The 19,280-nt window shown below is 40.9% G+C and overlaps 1 protein-coding gene across 2 annotated transcripts in view; it reads right to left on the bottom strand.

Moving 5' to 3' along the window:
- Window positions 1-546: 546 nt before the first annotated feature.
- The window catches only part of msna (moesin a), a 37,111-nt gene continuing 18,377 nt past the window's right edge, over window positions 547-19,280 (bottom strand). The window contains exons 3-13 of one of the 2 annotated variants that reach the window (XM_021618371.2): window positions 17,725-17,820; window positions 17,338-17,612; window positions 17,153-17,236; window positions 9,577-9,723; window positions 9,312-9,408; window positions 8,458-8,621; window positions 7,910-8,040; window positions 7,463-7,623; window positions 7,025-7,117; window positions 1,868-2,098; window positions 547-1,671 (exon numbers count right to left, since the gene is read on the bottom strand). In XM_021618371.2, coding sequence (XP_021474046.1) covers window positions 1,507-1,671; window positions 1,868-2,098; window positions 7,025-7,117; window positions 7,463-7,623; window positions 7,910-8,040; window positions 8,458-8,621; window positions 9,312-9,408; window positions 9,577-9,723; window positions 17,153-17,236; window positions 17,338-17,612; window positions 17,725-17,820 — 1,644 coding nt within the window. In that variant the 3' untranslated portion in view covers window positions 547-1,506. The remainder of the gene's footprint in view (window positions 1,672-1,867; window positions 2,099-7,024; window positions 7,118-7,462; window positions 7,624-7,909; window positions 8,041-8,457; window positions 8,622-9,311; window positions 9,409-9,576; window positions 9,724-17,152; window positions 17,237-17,337; window positions 17,613-17,724; window positions 17,821-19,280) is intronic. The other variant, XM_021618372.2, reaches the window with a different exon arrangement.

Here is a 19,280-nt window from a genome sequence, read left to right as displayed (position 1 = left end):
AAAGGGGGGAGTAGTGTAACGACCCTGGGGTTATAACCTAATGAAACAGGCAGGGAGCAGGTCTCGAGCCCTCGACCTTCTAGCCCGAAGTCCAGCGCGCTATCGACTGTGCCGCAAAAGCATGCTCAAACGGCAGAGTCGATATCCGCTCTTGTCGTTACTACTCTTTGTCCCTCTTGAGGCGCGGTAGCCAGTGTACACTTCCTCAAAATAATCCGAATTAATTTAAAATAAGGTTTTATTGGCGATGAGGTTTTAGTGGCGCAATTTTATATTTAAGATGTTTGTTGTAGTATTTCTCAAGTGATTTTTGCATGAAAACAAGTTGTCTCACGCTGACTGACAACAAACACTTGATTGAAGAATCCCTACTGTTGACCAATGATGAAGGTGCATAGACTTCAGTTACCGAATTTCAATTTACCTCAAGAAACTAAAATTGTGTGCACGAACAGCCCAAAAAAAAACAACATTGCAGAAGACCAAAACGTCACAACATGTCGTCATAATATATACAAACTATTTTGAACTGTTTCGGATGGGAAGCATGCAGACAACTTTACATTTCATAAGACATCCATCTTTTTACACATCATAACCTGTTTTATTGAAAAATCCAAATCACAAAATAACTCCTTCAAGACAGGCCTTAGAATCATATTTCTAAAAATTCCATATAATAAAATACTTATCAATACTTAGGATTGATATACAAAAACAAACCCCTAATCATGGTAGCTACTAGTGTGCATGGCTATATGTCATAGCAGATACACTTGGTCTATAAAGAGTCATTCATAAGTATGTGTCTCTCTGAAAATGGAAAACGTGGTATTACAGCACTTATTTCATATGGACTTAATAAAATCTTATGTAAAAGTAATACTGTTGAGAGTTTCCAAACAAAGATGTCCTCTTAGAAAGACAACAATCTCTTTAAATGCCTAAAATTATAATATAATAAAAACCTACAATCTAATTACAGTTTGATGTTCTCTTAATTTGTGGAAAATGCTTACAGTAACAGGTCTACTTCAAAACAAACAAACCTGCTCTGAAATAATGACACCTAAAATGTGGCCAACCATAACATAATAATTGCAGCTGTCCTGCATTGTGTTGTTTTGTTAATTTTTAGTTTAAAACAGTGTGAGAGATGAATCACTTAAAAATAACTAAATTATAATCAATAAAAACACCCTCCATCTATAACCCAAGTCTGGAAAATGTATTATCAAATTTTATTCACTTTAAACCATTTTTCTATAAAAAATGTCCCTGATGCATCCACTTATTTCATAATTCTGAATAACATTACTTGTAATGTGATTTGTGCACCATTATTCATATACATTTTGCTGTACTTTTGTTTTGCTTTTTGATATGTATTCTGGTCTTGTTTGGGTAAAAGGCACTGTAGCTTGTGTGAGGCAGGTCTGCAGTCTAGAATGAATGGACCAAGTATGGCACCGCTGTGGGGGTTATAGTAGTTGCAAACAAGATACATCACATACACTCAAACTCGTCTATACGCTGCTTGGTGTTGCCCGACCGAATCTGCCGGAGGGTCTTGTACTTGTCCCGTCCAGCTTTCACATTATCCGCATGGATGATGTCATTTGCGGTTTTCTTGGTCTCATCTCGAGCGATGGCCAACTCCGAGCTCAAAGCCTGGTAGAGGAAAGATAACATTACTGCCAAGTCTCACTACGGCTCACACAACAACACAGGCATACCAGGACATGTTTATAGGCCCCATTCTTGTAATCTCTACAATATCATAAAGAGTGATGCAACCCCTATAAACAGCTGTGTCTCTAGTCCTGGAGGTGTTTGATGTGGACAGCAGCCACAGTCGGTCACTCACCAGCAGGTGTTGCTGCACACGCTCGTTCTTCTCGGCTTCGGTCATACGCTCCTCCTCGCTGCGGTCTTTGTAGGAGATGCCGCCCGTGAACTCGGCACTGGCCTGGTCGCTGGTCTCGTCGTTCTCGTCATGCTCGTTCTCGGCCTGCATAGGCTCCTGTATGTGTGATGCCATGATTTTGCTGTTCAGCTCCTCTTTGGTCTTCTCCAGGTCCTCCTGCACCATGCAGGCCTAAGGGGGGCAGCCACTAATGTTAATGACTCATGGTATGAACTGATTCAGGAGAAGGAATATCAATCAATAGGTTATGTGATAAAAACAAACATAGGGGTGAACTTCAGGTGAACTACAGTGTTAGCTAATGGTTTAGCCGAGTCCAGTATAATCTAATATATCCATAAAGGATTTTGTGTCACTACAGCACTAGCCAATCTTTCACCTGTCTGATTCTGTTCAAATAAAATAAAATGTTATTGGTCAAATACACTTGGTTTGCAGATGTGATTGCGAGTGTAGCGAAATGCTTGTGCTTCTAGTTCCGACAGTGCAGTAATATCTAGCAGTATTCTAACAATTCCACAACAACTGCCTAATACACACAAATCTAAGTAAAGGGATGGAATAAGAATATATACATCTAAATATAAGGATGAGCGATGACCGAGCGGCATAGACAAGATGCAATAGATGGTATAAAATAGATATGTAAACATTATTAAAGTGGCATTATTAAAGTGACTAGTGATCCATTTATTAAAGTCGCCAATGATTTCCAGTCTGTATGTAGGCAGCAGCCTCTCCGTGTTAGTGATGGCTGTTTAACAGTCTGATGGCCTTGAGATAGAAGCTGTTTTTCAGTCTCTCAGTTCCAGCTTTGATGCACCTGTACTGACCTCACCTTCTGGATGGTAGCGGGGTGAACAGGCAGTGGCTCGGGTGGTTGTTGTTGTTGATGATCTTTTTAGCCTTCCTGTGACATCAGGTGCTGTGGGTGTCCTGGAGGGCAGGTAGTTTGCCCCCGGTGATGCGTTGCGTAGACCGCACCACCCTCTGGAGAGCCTTGCGTTTGTGGGTGGTGCAGTTGCCGTACCAGGCGGTGATACAGCCCGGCAGGATGCTCTCAATTGTGCATCTGTAAAAGTTTGTGAGGGATTTAGCTGACAAGCCAAATTTCTTCAGCCTCCTGAGGTTGAAGAGACGCTGTTGCGCGGCCTTCACCATACTGTCTGTGTGGGTGGACCATTTCAGTTTGTCCTTGATGTATATGCAGAGGAACTTAAAACTTTCCTCCTTCTCCACTGCTGTCCCGTCGTTGTGGATAGTGGGGTGCTCCCTCTGCTGTTTCCTGAAGTCCACGATCATCTCCTTTGTTTTGTTGACTTTGAGTGAGAGGTTGTTTTCCTGACACCACACTCCAAGTGCGTGTCTCGTCGTTCTTGGTAATCAAGCTCACTACTGATGTGTTGTCTGCAAACTTGATGATTGAGTTGGAGGCGTGCATGGCCACGCAGTCATGGGTGAACAGGGAGTACAGGAGGGGGCTGAGCACGCACCCTTGTGGGGCCCCAGTGTTGAGGATCAGCGAAGTGGAGATGTTGCTTACTACCTTCACCACCTGGGGGTGGCCCGTCAGGAAGTCCAGGACCCAATTGCACACGGCGAGGTTGAGACCCAGGGCCTCAAGCTTAATGATAAGTTTGGAGGGTACTATGGTGTTGAATAGAGGTTGATCGATTAATCGGAATGGTCGATTAATTAGGGCAGATTTCAAGTTTTCATAACAATCGGAAATCTGTATTTTTGGGCGCCGATTTTTTTATTTTATTATTATTTCATACCTTTATTTAACTAAGCAAGTCAGTTAAGAACACATTATTATTTTCAATGACGGCCTAGGAACGGTGGGTTAACTTCCTCGTTCAGGGGCTGAACGACAGATTTTCACCTTGTCGGCTCGGGGGATCCAATCTTGCAACCTTACAGTTAACTCGTCCAGCGCAATAACGACCTGCCTCTCTCTCGTTGCACTCCACAAGGAGACTGACTGCCTGTTACGCGTATGCAGTAAGCCAAGGTAAGTTGCTAGCTAGCATTAAACTTATCTTATAAAAAACAGTCAATCATAATCACTAGTTAACTACACATGGTTGATGATATTACTAGATATTATCTAGTGTGTCCTGCGTTGCATATAATCTGACTGTATCTAAGTATCTGACTGAGCGGTGGTAGGCATTCATTCAAACAGCACTTTCGTGCGTTTTGCCAGCAGCTCTTCGTTGTGCGTCAAGCATTGCGCTGTTTATGACTTCAAGCCTATCAATTCCCGAGATGAGGCTGGTGTAACCGAAGTGAAATGGCTAGCTAGTTAACGCGAGCTAATAACTTTTCCAACTTCCCTCGCTCTGAGCCTTGGGGTGGTTGTTTCCCTTGCTCTGCATGGGTAACGCTGCTTCAATGGTGGCTGTTGTCGTTGTGTTGCTGGTTCGAGCGAGGAAAGGGACGGAAGTTATACTGTTAAACTGTCAATACTAAAGTGCCTATAAGAACATCCAATAGTCAAAGGTTAATGAAATACAAATGGTATAGAGAGAAATAGTCCTATAATTCCTATAATAACTACAACCTAAAACTTCTTACCTGGGAATATTGAAGACTCATGTTAAAAGGAATCACCAGCTTTCATATGTTCTGAGCAAGTAACTGAAACGTCAGCTTTCTTACATAGCACATATTGCACTTTTACTTTCTTCTCTAACACTTTGTTTTTGCATTATTTAAACCAAATTGAACATGTTTCATTATTTACTTGAGGCTAAATTTATTTTATTAATGTATTATATTAAGTTAAAATAAGTGTTCATTCAGTATTGTTGTAATTGTCATTATTACAAATACATATATTTTTTTTTTTAAATCGGACGATTTAATCGGTATCAGCATTTTTGGTCCTCCAATAATCGGTATCGGCGCTGAAAAATCATAATCGGTCGACCTCTAGTGTTGAATAATGAGCTGTAGTCAATGAACAACATTCTTACATCCTCTTGTTCAGATGGGATAGGGCCGCGTTATGTGATGATGGCGATTTCATCTCATGTGGACATATTGGGGCGGTATGCAAATTGTAGTGGGTCTAGGGTGGCAGGTAAGGTGGAGGTGATATGATCCGTGACTAGTCTCTCAAAGCACTTCATGATGACAGAAGTGAGAGCTACAGCACGATAGTCATTTAGTTCAGTTACCTTTGCCTTCTTTGGTACAGAAACAATGGTGGTCATCTTGAAGCATATGGGGACAGCAGATTGGGACAGGGAGAGATTGAATATGTCCGTAAACACACCAGCCAGCTGGTCTGCACATGCTCTGAGGACACGGATAGGGATGCCATCTGGGCCGGCAGTCTTGCTAGGTTTAGCACTTCTAAATGTCTTACTCACGTCGCCCATGGAGAAGGAGAGCCCACAGTCCTTGGTAGTGGGCCGCGTCGGTGGCACTGTATTATCCTCAAAGCTGGCAAAGGTGTTTAGTTTGTCTAGAAGCAAGACGTCAGTGTCTGTGACGTGGATGGTTTTCTTTTCGTAGTCCGTGACTGCCTGTAGACCCTGCCACATTCGTCTCATGTCTGAGCCGTTGAATTGCAACTCCACTTTGTCCCTATACTGACATTTCACTTGTTTGATTGCCTTTTGGAGGGAATAACTGCACTGTTTGTATTCAGCCATATTCCCGGTCATCTTTCCATGGTTAAATGCGGTGGTTCGCGCTGTCAATAAATGAAGCCTCAGGATGATGGTTTAGAGTCCAGTGAAGTTCCTTGAGGGCCGTCGTGGTATCGGCTTGAGGGGGGATATACACAGCTGTGACAATAACCGACGAGAATTCTCTTGGGAGATAATATGGTCGGCATTTGATTGTGAGGAATTCTAGGTTAGGTGAACAAAAGGACTTGAGTTCATGTATGTTGTTATGATTACACCATGAGTCGTTAATCATGAAGCATACACCCCCGCCTTTCTTCCCAGAGAGATCTTTATTTCTGTCGGTGCGACACAAAGAATCCCGGTGACTGTACCGACTTCGACAACATATCTCGAGAGAGACATGTTTCCATGAAACAGAGTATGTCTCTCTGGAAAGCAACCCTTGCCCTAATTTTGTCCACCTTGTTATCTAGAGACTGGACATTGGCGAGTAATATACTCGGAAGCGGTGGGTGGAGTGCACACCTCCGAAGTCTGACCAGGAGGCCACTCTGTTTACCTCTTCTGCGGCAACGTTGTTTTGGGTCAGCCTCTGGGATCACATCAAATGCCCTGGGTGGTGGTGCGAACAAATGATCCGCTTCGGGATAGTCATATTCCTGGTCGTAATGTTGGTAAGTTGACGTCGCTTTGATATCAAATAGTTCTTCCCGGCTGTATGTAATAAAACATTCAATTTTCTGGGCTAACGATGTAAGAAATAATAAATTTAAAAAATACTGCATAGTTTCGTAAGGACTAGAAGCGAGGCGACCCCCTCTGTTGGTGCCTTCTTGCTGTTGCCCCCTGGCAGAAGAAATATGACGTCTATAAGATTCTACAGTCCTAATGGACCCAAAATATACATTTATTCCCTGGGTGACAGGTGCACCAATCAGTGACAGTCTAAGCTCATAAATCCATGGTATGAAAATGGGTTTGTTCTAGACAGCACAATCACAGGACATTTGGGACCTGCCATTTAGATTTGCTTTCTTTCAAATGCTAAAATAGGGAAAAAAGCACAATGGGGTGAAAGATATCCTCCCAGGCAAACAGGATTTCCCTAACGTAAAGACAGAGAACCCTCCCCTTACAGCCAGGCCCACACCACAGCATGAGTCACCATGCCCACAGGGAGGAGAGGAGGGGCCCTTCCTATGGAGCAATTCCCTGCACCAGAGGGAGTCTAAGTATGGTATCTTAAAACAAACAGTGCCCAACTGCTATAACTTCAGAACAGCAAATCAGGGCTAAGTTTGAATGCTAGGCTATGGTTTTCCTAATTTTTTTCTTTTTTCTAATGGATAAATTACTGTAACATTGACTATAGTTTAATGACACATGGGACTAAACCATTTGAGAAGGTGGGGGAGGTCAGAGTGAATGAAGAGAGCAGTAGCTGAGACCACACCTTCTGTTGCCACTGCGTTGCCTCATCCTCCTTTTTCTGCTTGGCGTCCTCCAGTAGGGAGATCTTTGAGGTCAGCTCAGCCAGTTCCGTGGCCTGTGGAAACAATTTTTTTATTTTCACTTTCTTTCCATGAATTTGGATTTGAAAGTTTCAACAGATGTTTGCTTATTTTCCTTTCCAACCCATGTGAAGACTACCACAGTTAGAAAACTAGAAGTTAAACAATGATTTTCATACATTTCACAATTTCTAGAATAATAATATTAACTATCATAATAATACATGTTCCTATACAATACAAATAATAATTGATGTGTTATATTCCAATGAATGAACTACAGTAATTCATATTCATCCCTTTGCTCAGCTCATCACTCTGTAGCACAATGCTACGTGCTGACACTGCGTGTGCTGTTCATTAATGTGTGTGTAACTCACCAAGTGTTCCTGGTTCTTCATCTGGTTCTCAGACTGCTGGAGCAGGGCGGTCTTGGCCTCCTCAGCCATCCTGCGTTCCTTCTCCAGACGCTCCGCCTCCTCCTGAGCACGCTTCCTCTCCTGCTCCAACTCCAGGGCCCTCCGTGTCTGCTCCTCCAACTCTGCACACACAGTAATGATGATAATAGACAGAATTAATTAGGTGTACTGTAGCTTGGGCTTCATTAATCTCTCTTGCAAAATATGTTTTACCTCAACAAGACTAACTTGCATAAATAAAGGATAAATTAGGCCTTACAGTGCTTTACATTGTATGGGGTGAACACACAACTTGTGTATTTAGACAACAATCAATAAAAAGCTATGAACAACCACACTTATAAGACTCCCAGCTTTAAGAGTGAAGATAATAGTTTGTTTATACTACAGAAATAGGGTGTTTCCAACCTTGCTGAGCTTTTTTTGTCTGTTCCTCAATCTGTTTCAGTCTCTCCATAAGCTCCTCCTTCTCCTTTTCAATCTTTTCCTTTTCTTTTTCAGCAAGTTCTCTCTTCTTCTTTTCGTTCTCCAGCAGTGCCCTGGTGGACAGAGGCCGTAGAGTAAACAGGGATATAGAAGGGAGGGAACATGGATAACTTCCTAACATTGTCAAGCCTTCTTTATCAGACAATAGGCCAACGTAAACATTAGCTAAATAGATCTGTCATTGTTCTGATGGCTACTGAAGTTAGAGGGAATTTCTTAAGAAAAATCCACTCATAACAAAGACCCTCATGTGTGGCCAGTGGCCACTAGTTGACACCCACAACAGTCTGCTGATTTTAATGTTAGAAACTATCAATTGATGCACAAACGCCCATGTTCAGCTTTATTTTTGAGCATTGCTGTTGGGCTTGTACAAGGATGACACAGAGGCAGGAGTAACCAAAGGTCGGATGTCTTGAAATAGACTCATGTTAGCAGTAGCTTGAGTGTGTGGTGGTGGTGACACTGACCTCTCCATCTTCTTGTGGTTCTTCTCCTCTCTGGCCTGGGCCTTCATCTGCTGTACCTCGATGGTGTCTGGTTTGCGGCGACGCATATACAGCTCATGGTTGCCCATGCAAAGTGCCAGGATGCGCTTGTTGATACGCAGTCGTGGAGCATAGAATACAAAGTCCTAGAAGAGAAAGCATGTTTGACTATCCAACGTGGTCTCAGAGCATTTCGTATTATTTTATACATAAATCTCAGACACTCCATTTAGTTTGAATTGTTACGTTTCATATAGTATGTATTAAATTGTGGATGTCCATCATCCATTTTGTATAATATGTAACGAATTGCAATTCGTACAATATGTTACGAATTTCCAAAATGTACAACATGTAACAAATTTGCAAATGTATATGTTAAGAATTCCAATTTGTTGTGACCAATGTTAGCTAGGTGGCTAACGCTAACATTAGCTAGCTCTAGGGGTAGGAGTTAGGTTAAGGTTAGGGTAAGGGTTAGCTAAAAGGGTTAAGATTAGGGGAATGGTTAGCTAACATGCTAAGTAGCTAAAAGGTAGTAGCTAAGTAGCTAAAGTTGTCTTTGATGAGATTCAAACATGCAACCTTTGGGTTGCTAGACATTCGTTTTTGTCTCAAGTAACTTAAGTAACCATACCAAATGTAACATATACTAATTACAGTGTCCGAGATGTATATTTACTATGTTATGTCTGGTCTATGAGACCAGTCCATACCAGTAATCTTTCAAAAAATAATTATGGCAACAATAATGTTTTTTTTGTACCTAGGAGATACTGTATAATACTGTATAACCTTATAAACTATGGATGAGTATAGAGAGGGTGGTTACATACTGGTGCTTTCTTGTCAATGGGTTTGATGACAAACTTCTTGTCGTTGAAGGAAATATTCCTGATTTCACTCCATGGGAATCCAATTTTAGGTGTCATCCTGTTGAGGAAAAAATAACATATAAACAGTGATATTTGCACTATTTTGCACGTAGTCATAATCAGAAAACAACCATTGTACCTAAGTTTGTACAGCATATGTTTAACATATTTCAGTCCCATACGTGTGAGTACCCCTGTGGTGTATATTTCGACATGAGTCACTCACTTATCATTTTGTTCGTAAATGTTGAGTCCCAGGGCGTCTACTCCTAACCACAACTCTGATCCTTTCTTGTTCTTGATGCTGAAGTAGTTGACACCGTACATCTCCAGGTCCTGGGCGATCTTCAGGTACTCCATCATTGAATCCTCTCTGTGGAAGTATTACAAATTACATTAAATCCTTTCTTTTTTTTCAATGACTGGTGCAATGTTCACAAGTATGTGGTACATTTTCACAACTGTAAGCACAAAAATCAAAACAGATGTTTCAAAAACTAAGTACATTTTCAATTGATTCAGTACAATAAACCTAAGTCAAAGTAATTTGTTCACTGCACCAAATCACTCTTTCAATTTGTATACATATTCAATCTAGGTATCTGCTTTTCAAAATGTAATATTCACATTACTTTTGATATAATTTGCTTGTCATTTGTTAGCAATACCATTAACTATCACTTAATCAAACTGCTCAAAACTGATAACTACTGAACCAAAATGATGTAGTGCCTAGTTTACGTACATGTAGAGTGGGGCAAAAAAGTATTTAGTCAGCCACCAATTGTGCAAGTTCTCCCACTTAAAAAGATGAGAGGCCTGTAATTTTCATCAGATGTACACTTCAACTATGACAGAGAAAAATGGGGGAAAAAAATCCAGAAAATCACATTGTAGGATTTTTTATGAATTTATTTGCAAATTATGGTGGAAAATAAGTATTTGGTCAATAACAAAAGTTTCTCAATACTTTGTTATATACCCGTTGACCTCTGTCATTGCCAACAAACGTTTTCTGTAAGTCTTCACAAGGTTCACACACACTGTTGCTGGTAATTTGGCCCATTCCTCCATGCAGATCTCCTCTAGAGCAGTGATGTTTTGGGGCTGTTGCTGGGCAACATGGACTTTCAACTCCCTCCAAAGATTTTCTATGGGGTTGAGATCTGGAGACTGGCTAGGCCACTCCAAGACCTTGAAATGCTTCTTACGAAGCCACTCCTTCGTTGCCCGGGCGGTGTGTTTGGGATCATTGTCATGCTGAAAGACCCAGCCACGTTTCATCTTCAATGCCCTTGCTGATGGAAGGAGGTTTTCACTCAATCTCACGATACATGGCCCCATTCATTCTTTCCTTTACACGGATCAGTCATCCTGGTCCCTTTGCAGAAAAACAGCCCCAAAGCATGATGTTTCCACCCCCATGCTTCACAGTAGGTATGGTGTTCTTTGGATGTAACTCAGCATTCTTTATCCTCCAAACACGACGAGTTGAGTTTTTACCAAAAAGTTATATTTTGGTTTCATCTGATCATATTACATTCTCCCAATCTTCTTCTGGATCATCCAAATGCTCTCTAGCAAACTTCAGACGGGCCTGGACATGTACTGGCTTAAGCAGGGGGACACGTCTGGCACTGCAGGATTTGAGTCCCTGGCGGAGTAGTGTGTTACTGATGGTAGGCTTTGTTACTTTGGTCCCAGCTCTCTGCAGGTCATTCACTAGGTCCCCCCGTGTGATTCTGGGATTTTTGCTCACCGTTCTTGTGATCATTTTGATCCCACGGGGTGAGATCTTGCGTGGAGCCCCAGATCGAGGGAGATTATCAGTGGTCTTGTATGTCTTCCATTTCCTAATAATTGCTCCCACAGTTGATTTCTTCAAACCAAGCTGCTTACCTATTGCAGATTCAGTCTTCCCAGCCTGGTGCAGGTCTACAATTTTGTTTCTAGTGTCCTTTCACAGCTCTTTCGTCTTGGTCATAGTGGAGTTTGGAGTGTGACTGTTTGAGGTTGTGGACAGGTGTCTTTTATACTGATAACAAGTTCAAACAGGTGCCATTAATACAGGTAATGAGTGGAGGACAGAGGAGCCTCTTAAAGAAGAAGTTACAGGTCTGTGAGAGCCAGAAATCTTGCTTGTTTGTAGGTGACCAAATACTTATTTTCCACCATAATTTACAAATAAATTCATAAAAAATCCTACAATGTGATTTTCTGGATTTTCTTTCTCATTTTGTCTGCCATAGTTGAAGTGTACCTATGATGAAAATTACAGGCCTCTCTCATCTTTTTAAGTGGGAGAACTTGCACAATTGGTGACTGACTAAATACTTTTTTGCCCCACTGTATATAGTTTAAGAACTGCTGAACACTGTAAAATAAATGTATCAATTTGACATCAATTTATGTTGGAAGTTAAAACCAAATCATATATGTATGTGGCTGTAAATACTACATCATAATTCTCCATCAGCCAGTGTGTTTCAATAGGACAAAGTGGAACGAGTCACTGTATGTGCTACCATTTAGAATTATAGTGTAGTGTACAATGCACTGCTGAACTAAATGGTTGTATATAGCAATATATTCCACTCATCTGAATTTCATTGATGAATCAATTAGAGAGAAAGGCGATACTATATCAGTTGTCAAGACATGTAGAAAAGGTGATCTTGTACAATGTTGCATGGGGCAGAAATGGCATTCAACACCATGCTACACCAACATACATCTTTAAAATCACTTATTTAAGTTTTTTTACAATCATAATAGGCTAGTTCATATACATACAATTTAGCTTTCACATCAATACATGCGTTCATAATTACATTACATGATTTATAGATTTAATAGTGTCCATGGAAGATTCTGTAGGCCAGCTTCTTTTTAGTTTACATTTAAATCATTTAGCAGATGCTCTTATCCAGAGCAACTTACAGGAGCAATTAGGGTTAAGTTCCTTGCTCAACGGGACATCGACAGATGTCGGCTCAGGAATTCAAACCAGCAACTTTACGGTTACTGGCCCAACGCTCTTAACCGCTAGGCTACCTGCCGCCCTAGTTCTGTTATGATTTGTGTAAAAATAGAGTTTGAGGGGACAAAAATGAGTTTTATAGTCAATGCATCTTGTCTTCCAAATCTTATTGATCACAATGCATATTACTGTCCACCATCATTCTTTAGTATTGTCATCTATATGAGTATCGAAGACACCTACATCAAAATCTTCATCAGATCCCATATTTCTTTAGTTCTGTAGCAGTTGCATAAAAAGTGTTCTAAACTCTCTTCATCAAGACAATTAGGCAAAAGACAAAATGTACTTTTAGCAAAACAGCTCCACTTTACTACAGCACGCACTGGTAGACGTCGTACAGAAATCAACCATGCAGTATCTCTGTCAATTGTGTACTGAGTAGATTTTGAATGCACTCTTCACTTTCTGCAGGGATCAGGGTTTCGGTATGCAGCTTCACCACCATACATTTAATCAGATATCACTTTAAAAATAGTTTTGTTCGAGTCACTGTTCCAGAGTCCTTAAGAGTCTATTGACGCACCCGTGTCACGGGACTTGTCTGAAGGTAAACGGTACCAGTTAAATAAAATGTATGGACGTACAGTGCCTTTGGAAAGTATTCAGACCCCTTGACTTTTTCAAAATATTGTTACATTAGTCTATTCTACAAAAAAAAGTGTTTATCCTCATTAATCTACACACAATACTCCATAATGACAAAGCGAAAACAGGTTTTTAGAAATGTTTGCACATTTATATAAAAAAACAAAACAGAAATACCTTATTTATATACAGTGAGAAGAAAAATAATGTGAACCCTTTGGAATGACCTGAATTTCTCCATAAATTGGTCATCAAATTTGATCTGAAGTTCATTTATTTTTAATTGAACCTTTATTTAACTAGGCAAGCCAGTTAAGAACAAATTCTTATTTAGAAACCCGGACGATGCTGGGCCAATTGTGTGCCGCCCTATGGGACTCCCAATCACGACTGAATGTGATGCAGCACTGTTGCTACTCTCCCTAGGAGTGGCCGTCCTGCAAAGATGACTGCAAGAGCACAGCGCAGAATGCTCAAAGAGGTTAAGAAGAATCCTAGAGTGTTAGCTAAAGACTTACAGAAATCTCTGGAACATGCTAACATCTCTGTTGACGAGTCTACGATACGTAAAACACTAAACAAGAATGGTGTTCATGGGAGGACACCACGGAAGAAGCCACTGCTGTCCAAAAAAAATATTGTTGTACGTCTGAAGTTTGCACAAGTGCACCTGGATGTTCCACAGCGCTACTGGCAAAACATTCTGTGGACAGACGAAACTACAGTTCAGTTATTTGGAAGGAACACACAACACTATGTGTGGATAAAAAATGTCACAACACACCAAAATCAAAACCTTATCCCAACTGTAAAGTATGGTGGAGGGAGCGGCATGGTGTGGGGCTGCTTTGATGCCTCAAGGCCTGGACAACTTGCTATCATCGACGGAAAAATGAATTCAATAAAGACATGAACACTTATAATTGTTTGTGTGTCGTTAGTTTAAGCAGACTGTGTGTGTCTATTGTTGTGACCTAGATGAAGATCAGATCAAATCTTATGACCAATTTACGCAGAAATCCAGGTATTTCCAAAGGATTCACATACTTTTTTTTGCTTCTGTAGGTATTCAGACCCTTTGCTATGAGACTTGAAATTGAGCAGGTGCATCCTGTTTTCATTGATCATCCTTGAAATGTTTCTACAACTTGATTGGAGTCCAACTGTGGTAAATTCAATTGATTGGAAATTATTTGGATAGGCACACACCTGTCTATATGAGGTCTCACAATTGACAGTGCATGTCCGAGCAAAAACCAAGCCATGAGGTCAAAGGAATTATCCGTAGCTCTGGGACAGGATTGGGTCTAGGAACAGACCTGGGGAAGAAGGTTCGGAACAACCAAGACTCTTCCTAAAGCTGGCCACCTGACCAAGAACCCGATGGTCACTCTGACAGAGCTCAAGAGTTCCTCTGTGGAGATGGGAGAACCTTGCAGAAGGACAACCATCTCTGCAACACTCCACCAACCAGGCCTTGATAGAAGAATGGCCAGACAGAAGCAACTCCTCAGTAAAAGGCACATGACAGCCCGCTTGGAGTTTACCAAAAGGCACCTGAAGGATTCTCAGACCATGAGAAACAAGATTATCTGGTCTGATGAAACCAAGAATAAACTCTTTGGCCTGAATGCCAAGCGTCGCATCTGGAGGAAACCTGGCACCATCCCTACAGTGAAGCATGGTGGAGTCAGCATCATGCTGTGGGAATGTTTTTCAGGGGCAGGGACTGGGAGACTGGGACTGGGACTAGGAGGCTTTGGGACAAGTTTCTGAATATAGTTGAGTGGCCCAGCCAGAGCCCGGACTTAAACAAGATCAATCATCTCCGGAGAGATGTGAAAATAGCTGTGCAACAACGCTCCCCATCCAACCTTACAGAGCTTGAGAGGATCTGCCGTGAAGAATGTGAGAAACACCTAAATACAGGTGTGCCAAGCTTGTATCGTCATACCCAAAAAGACTCAAGGCTGTAATCGCTGACAAAGGTCCTTCAACAAAGTACAGAGTAAGGGTCTGAATAGTTATGTAAATGTTATATTTCCGCTAAAAAAATTAAGAAAAAAAATCACTAAAACAGTTTTTCTTTTGTCATTATGGGGTATTGTGTGTAGATTGAGGGGGGAAAAATAAATTGTAATCAATTTTACAATCAGGCTGTAACCTAACAAAATGTGGAAAAAGTCAAGGGGTCTGAATACTTTCCGAGGGCATTGTATATAGATCCCGAGTAATTTCATTTCATATTTAATTTCTATATGGATGGGAGGTTTAGAAAGCTCATCAGCCATCCAAACTCCTTCTGTTTTTACCATAGCCAACTACTTAACAATACCCCTAGTAGGATAATGAAACTGTATTTCTCATCATGCTCACAACATGCCATTGGATTAAAATGATAAAAATTCTGGTTTGCAAACAAATAAATGTGCATGTCAAGTTATGGTAAAATGCTCTCATGGTATTTCACAAAAGATTCACAAAAAACCTAGATTTTGCATGAATGACTCAGGGGTGAAAGATGTGCACAACTCCAATGAATACACAATCAAATGTTCTGAACATAACATAGGGGGCATTACAAGTGTTATCAGTTTAGAGTAGTGATTGGACGATTGATACCAGAGCTCCGACGCTCCGATGCAGTTTTCAAAGCACTACTGATTGGACACAATGTAACGATGCTTGTATCAAAGTAACAATACCATGTGATGATGACCGTCACACTACTGATTTATTACTCGTTTTGAAGCATATGCCAATGACGGCTAGTTTCAAAGTAACATTACCACATGATCAATGGCGTCTGAAGCTTCGGTTGATCACATGCTTTTTCAAAATGGGTGTTGCAAAATGCGAGATCCCACTGATTTCACAGTGGTGCTTTCTTTGATACAAAGTTGCTTTCAAACACCAACCTCTGCTGGATACCTTATTTACCAATTTACTTAATGTTTTTCAGTTTATAGCACCTAAACGGTAGCTCAGTAGGTAGGGATGGAGATTTGGGATAACACACCAGCATAGGCACAAGATTCAAATCATTTGTTTTATTTAGTGTAGCCTATGATCATCTTTTGTCTTCAGTATCCTAAATAATACCACGGATGCACAGTTTTAGAAAACATAGCGAACCTGGAGGCAAAAAGGGTAAGTAGAATGTGGGATGCAAACCCCATATTCTAACTAAATTTAGTTTACCAACACTCACACCTATCCATTGCACCACAAAGTTCTGATAGATGCAATGGGAAAACAAGCCTAAATAAACATTTTGAAAAACACAAATTTATTCCTGTTCAGCAGATGTCAATAATGTGTTAAAAGACCAGTGTAATAACATTTTAAAATGGCACCACAATTTGGTGAAAGCCCCAAAAGGGTTTAGAAAGCCTTGGTTTCCCATCACTAGATTAGAGTTTTTAAAGGTCCAATGCAGACGTTTTTATCTCAATAACAAATCATTTCCGGGTAACAATTAAGTACATTACTGTGATTGATTTCAATTGAAATGGTAAAAATAATTGACAAAATCTGGGAGTGGTCTAAGTGGGGAGGGAAAAACTGAAATCTAGCTGTTATTGGCAAAGAGATTTGGAACACTCTTTCTTCTTTCTATTGGTCTATTAACTAATTTACCACCTGGTGATGTCACCAGGCAGGAAAAAAGTTCCATCCCACCAAAACAGGCTGAAATTTCAGCCGGTCTTTTCAAACAGCTCTTACACTAAAAGGGCATTATCACAACCTCATATAGTGTGGAAATATACTGTACATATTACACAGGAATATTGCGTTATTGACTGCACTGGGCCTTCAAGAGTTTTGAAAATACGCCACTTACATCTAAAAAATGCACCAAAGTAAGCACCAAAGGAACACAAGCAGTTAAGTTATTTGAAGACTAACAGCTAGGTAGCTGCCATAGTTGTTAATAGGAGTTGATGGTCAAGATGCTTCAAAACATCACAGCACATGCTTTCACATAATCAAGCTCTCAGAGTGCAAATCTATTCACTCTATGAGAGAAGCTTAAGCAATTTTCACCATGATGTGGTATGTCCTACTGTGCAGAGATACTCAACTTTCAATTGAAACCAATAGAGATGTTTCTCAGGCCAGGGACAACAGAGCTAGGAGGGTGAGTAAGTAATGTGTGTGTGTGATTCAGTACCTGAGCATGCCCTTGTGTTCCTCATGCCACACCTGGATTCTCTCCTCCCACTGCTCCTTGTTGAGCTTGTGCTGGTCCAGGACCCTAAAAACACAAAGACAAAATTATATGACACCATAAAAACATGAGTACAAAGGTGCAATCAAAAGGTGTTATGTAGACTCTAGAGATGGTGGAGGCCTCACCTCTGAGGCAGCAGTTTTTCACTGGACAGGTATCCTGGCAAGTGAATCTCCTTGTTGTAATCAGCGTACTTGGCCTGCACGGCGTAGGAGGCCAGCAGCACAGCCGTCTCCGGGGGGCAGTAGATGTCATCGTTGAGGATCCCTTCCTTTACCTGCAGGAAGAACAGCCTCTGGGTGGCCTCCTGGATCAGCTCCTCTGACACATCCTCAGGGAAGAACTTGGCCCGGAACTTGAACAGCAGTGGGCTCTCCTTCCTTACATCCTGGGCTGTCACCTTGTGTCAGGGGTCATAAAGATGAGTGGAGGCGCCAGGAGCAGTTTCTCTTTTACTTAAGGTGGCATGGAAGCCTTGTTCACTATATCCTTGTTTAAATGGAGGCGCTCACCTTCTTATTGAGCTTGAGCCAGGTCGAGAAACCTTTTGTATCCTGGTACTGCAGACCAAAGAACCACACCTCCCGCAGTCCGATTGTCTTCACAACCTTAGGGCACACAATTTAAAAAAAAAATGTAACCCAACTCTTAACAGGTGTTATCTGTATTAAATTGTTTGTGAAAACAGTGTTACATGACATTCTTGTTTCAGGTCAGGTTTTAACTTAGGTAATGGTGCATGATGGTTGAGTCATTCATTTAAAAGAATCGGAAGTCTTTCTATACAGTTATATCAAATTATACTGAGGAAATGAATACAGAAACATCTTAGCTTAGTACTTAGATATTCAACTTATCTTTAAAATGAATACTGTGCTTGATTTCATTTTCAGATGAAAAAAAAAATACAGAATCAAAAACCCATTTCAAAGCTAAACCTATTGACAATGCTAAAATAGTAAGCTAACTACTTTAATTTTTAAACACACTGAACTCATTCACAAGATTGGATATAAATGAATAAATGCTGGCCTGAGGGATAATGCAGTTGCCAGCCATTTCCTAAGAGTAATTGCTTGGACCTACATGGTGAACAGCAGTATAAGCTCAACATAACTTCACTCCTCATGTTCTACCCTAGACATTGGTAATCTTTTTTTGTTACAGTGCCTTGCGAAAGTATTCGGCCCCCTTGAACTTTGCGACCTTTTGCCACATTTCAGGCTTCAAACAAAGATATAAAACTGTATTTTTTTGTGAAGAATCAACAACAAGTGGGACACTCATGAAGTGGAATGACATGTATTGGATATTTCAAACTTTTTTAACAAATCAAAAACTGAAAAATTGGGCGTGCAAAATTATTCAGCCCCCTTAAGTTAATACTTTGTAGCTCCACCTTTTGCTGCGATTACAGCTGTAAGTCGCTTGGGGTATGTCTCTATCAGTTTTGCACATCGAGAGACTGAAATGTTTTCCCATTCCTCCTTGCAAAACAGCTCGAGCTCAGTGAGGTTGGATGGAGAGCATTTGTGAACAGCAGTTTTCAGTTCTTTCCACAGATTCTCGATTGGATTCAGGTCTGGACTTTGACTTGGCCATTCTAACACCTGGATATGTTTATTTTTGAACCATTCCATTGTAGATTTTGCTTTATGTTTTGGATCATTGTCTTGTTGGAAGACAAATCTCCGTCCCAGTCTCAGGTCTTTTGCAGACTCCATCAGGTTTTCCTCCAGAATGGTCCTGTATTTGGCTCCATCCATCTTCCCATCAATTTTAACCATCTTCCCTGTCCCTGCTGAAGAAAAGCAGGTCCAAACCATGATGCTGCCACCACCATGTTTGACAGTGGGGATGGTGTGTTCAGCTGTGTTGCTTTTACGCCAAACATAACGTTTTGCATTGTTGCCAAAAAGTTCAATTTTGGTTTCATCTGACCAGAGCACCTTCTTCCACATGTTTGGTGTGTCTCCCAGGTGGCTTGTGGCAAACTTTAAACAACACTTTTTATGGATATCTTTAAGAAATGGCTTTCTTCTTGCCACTCTTCCATAAAGGCCAGATT

The sequence above is a fragment of the Oncorhynchus mykiss genome, chromosome 10 (genome assembly GCF_013265735.2).
Source record: "Oncorhynchus mykiss isolate Arlee chromosome 10, USDA_OmykA_1.1, whole genome shotgun sequence".
In the NCBI taxonomy this organism is placed as follows: Eukaryota; Metazoa; Chordata; class Actinopteri; order Salmoniformes; family Salmonidae; genus Oncorhynchus; species Oncorhynchus mykiss.
This window is presented reverse-complemented; position numbering and strand designations above follow the sequence as displayed.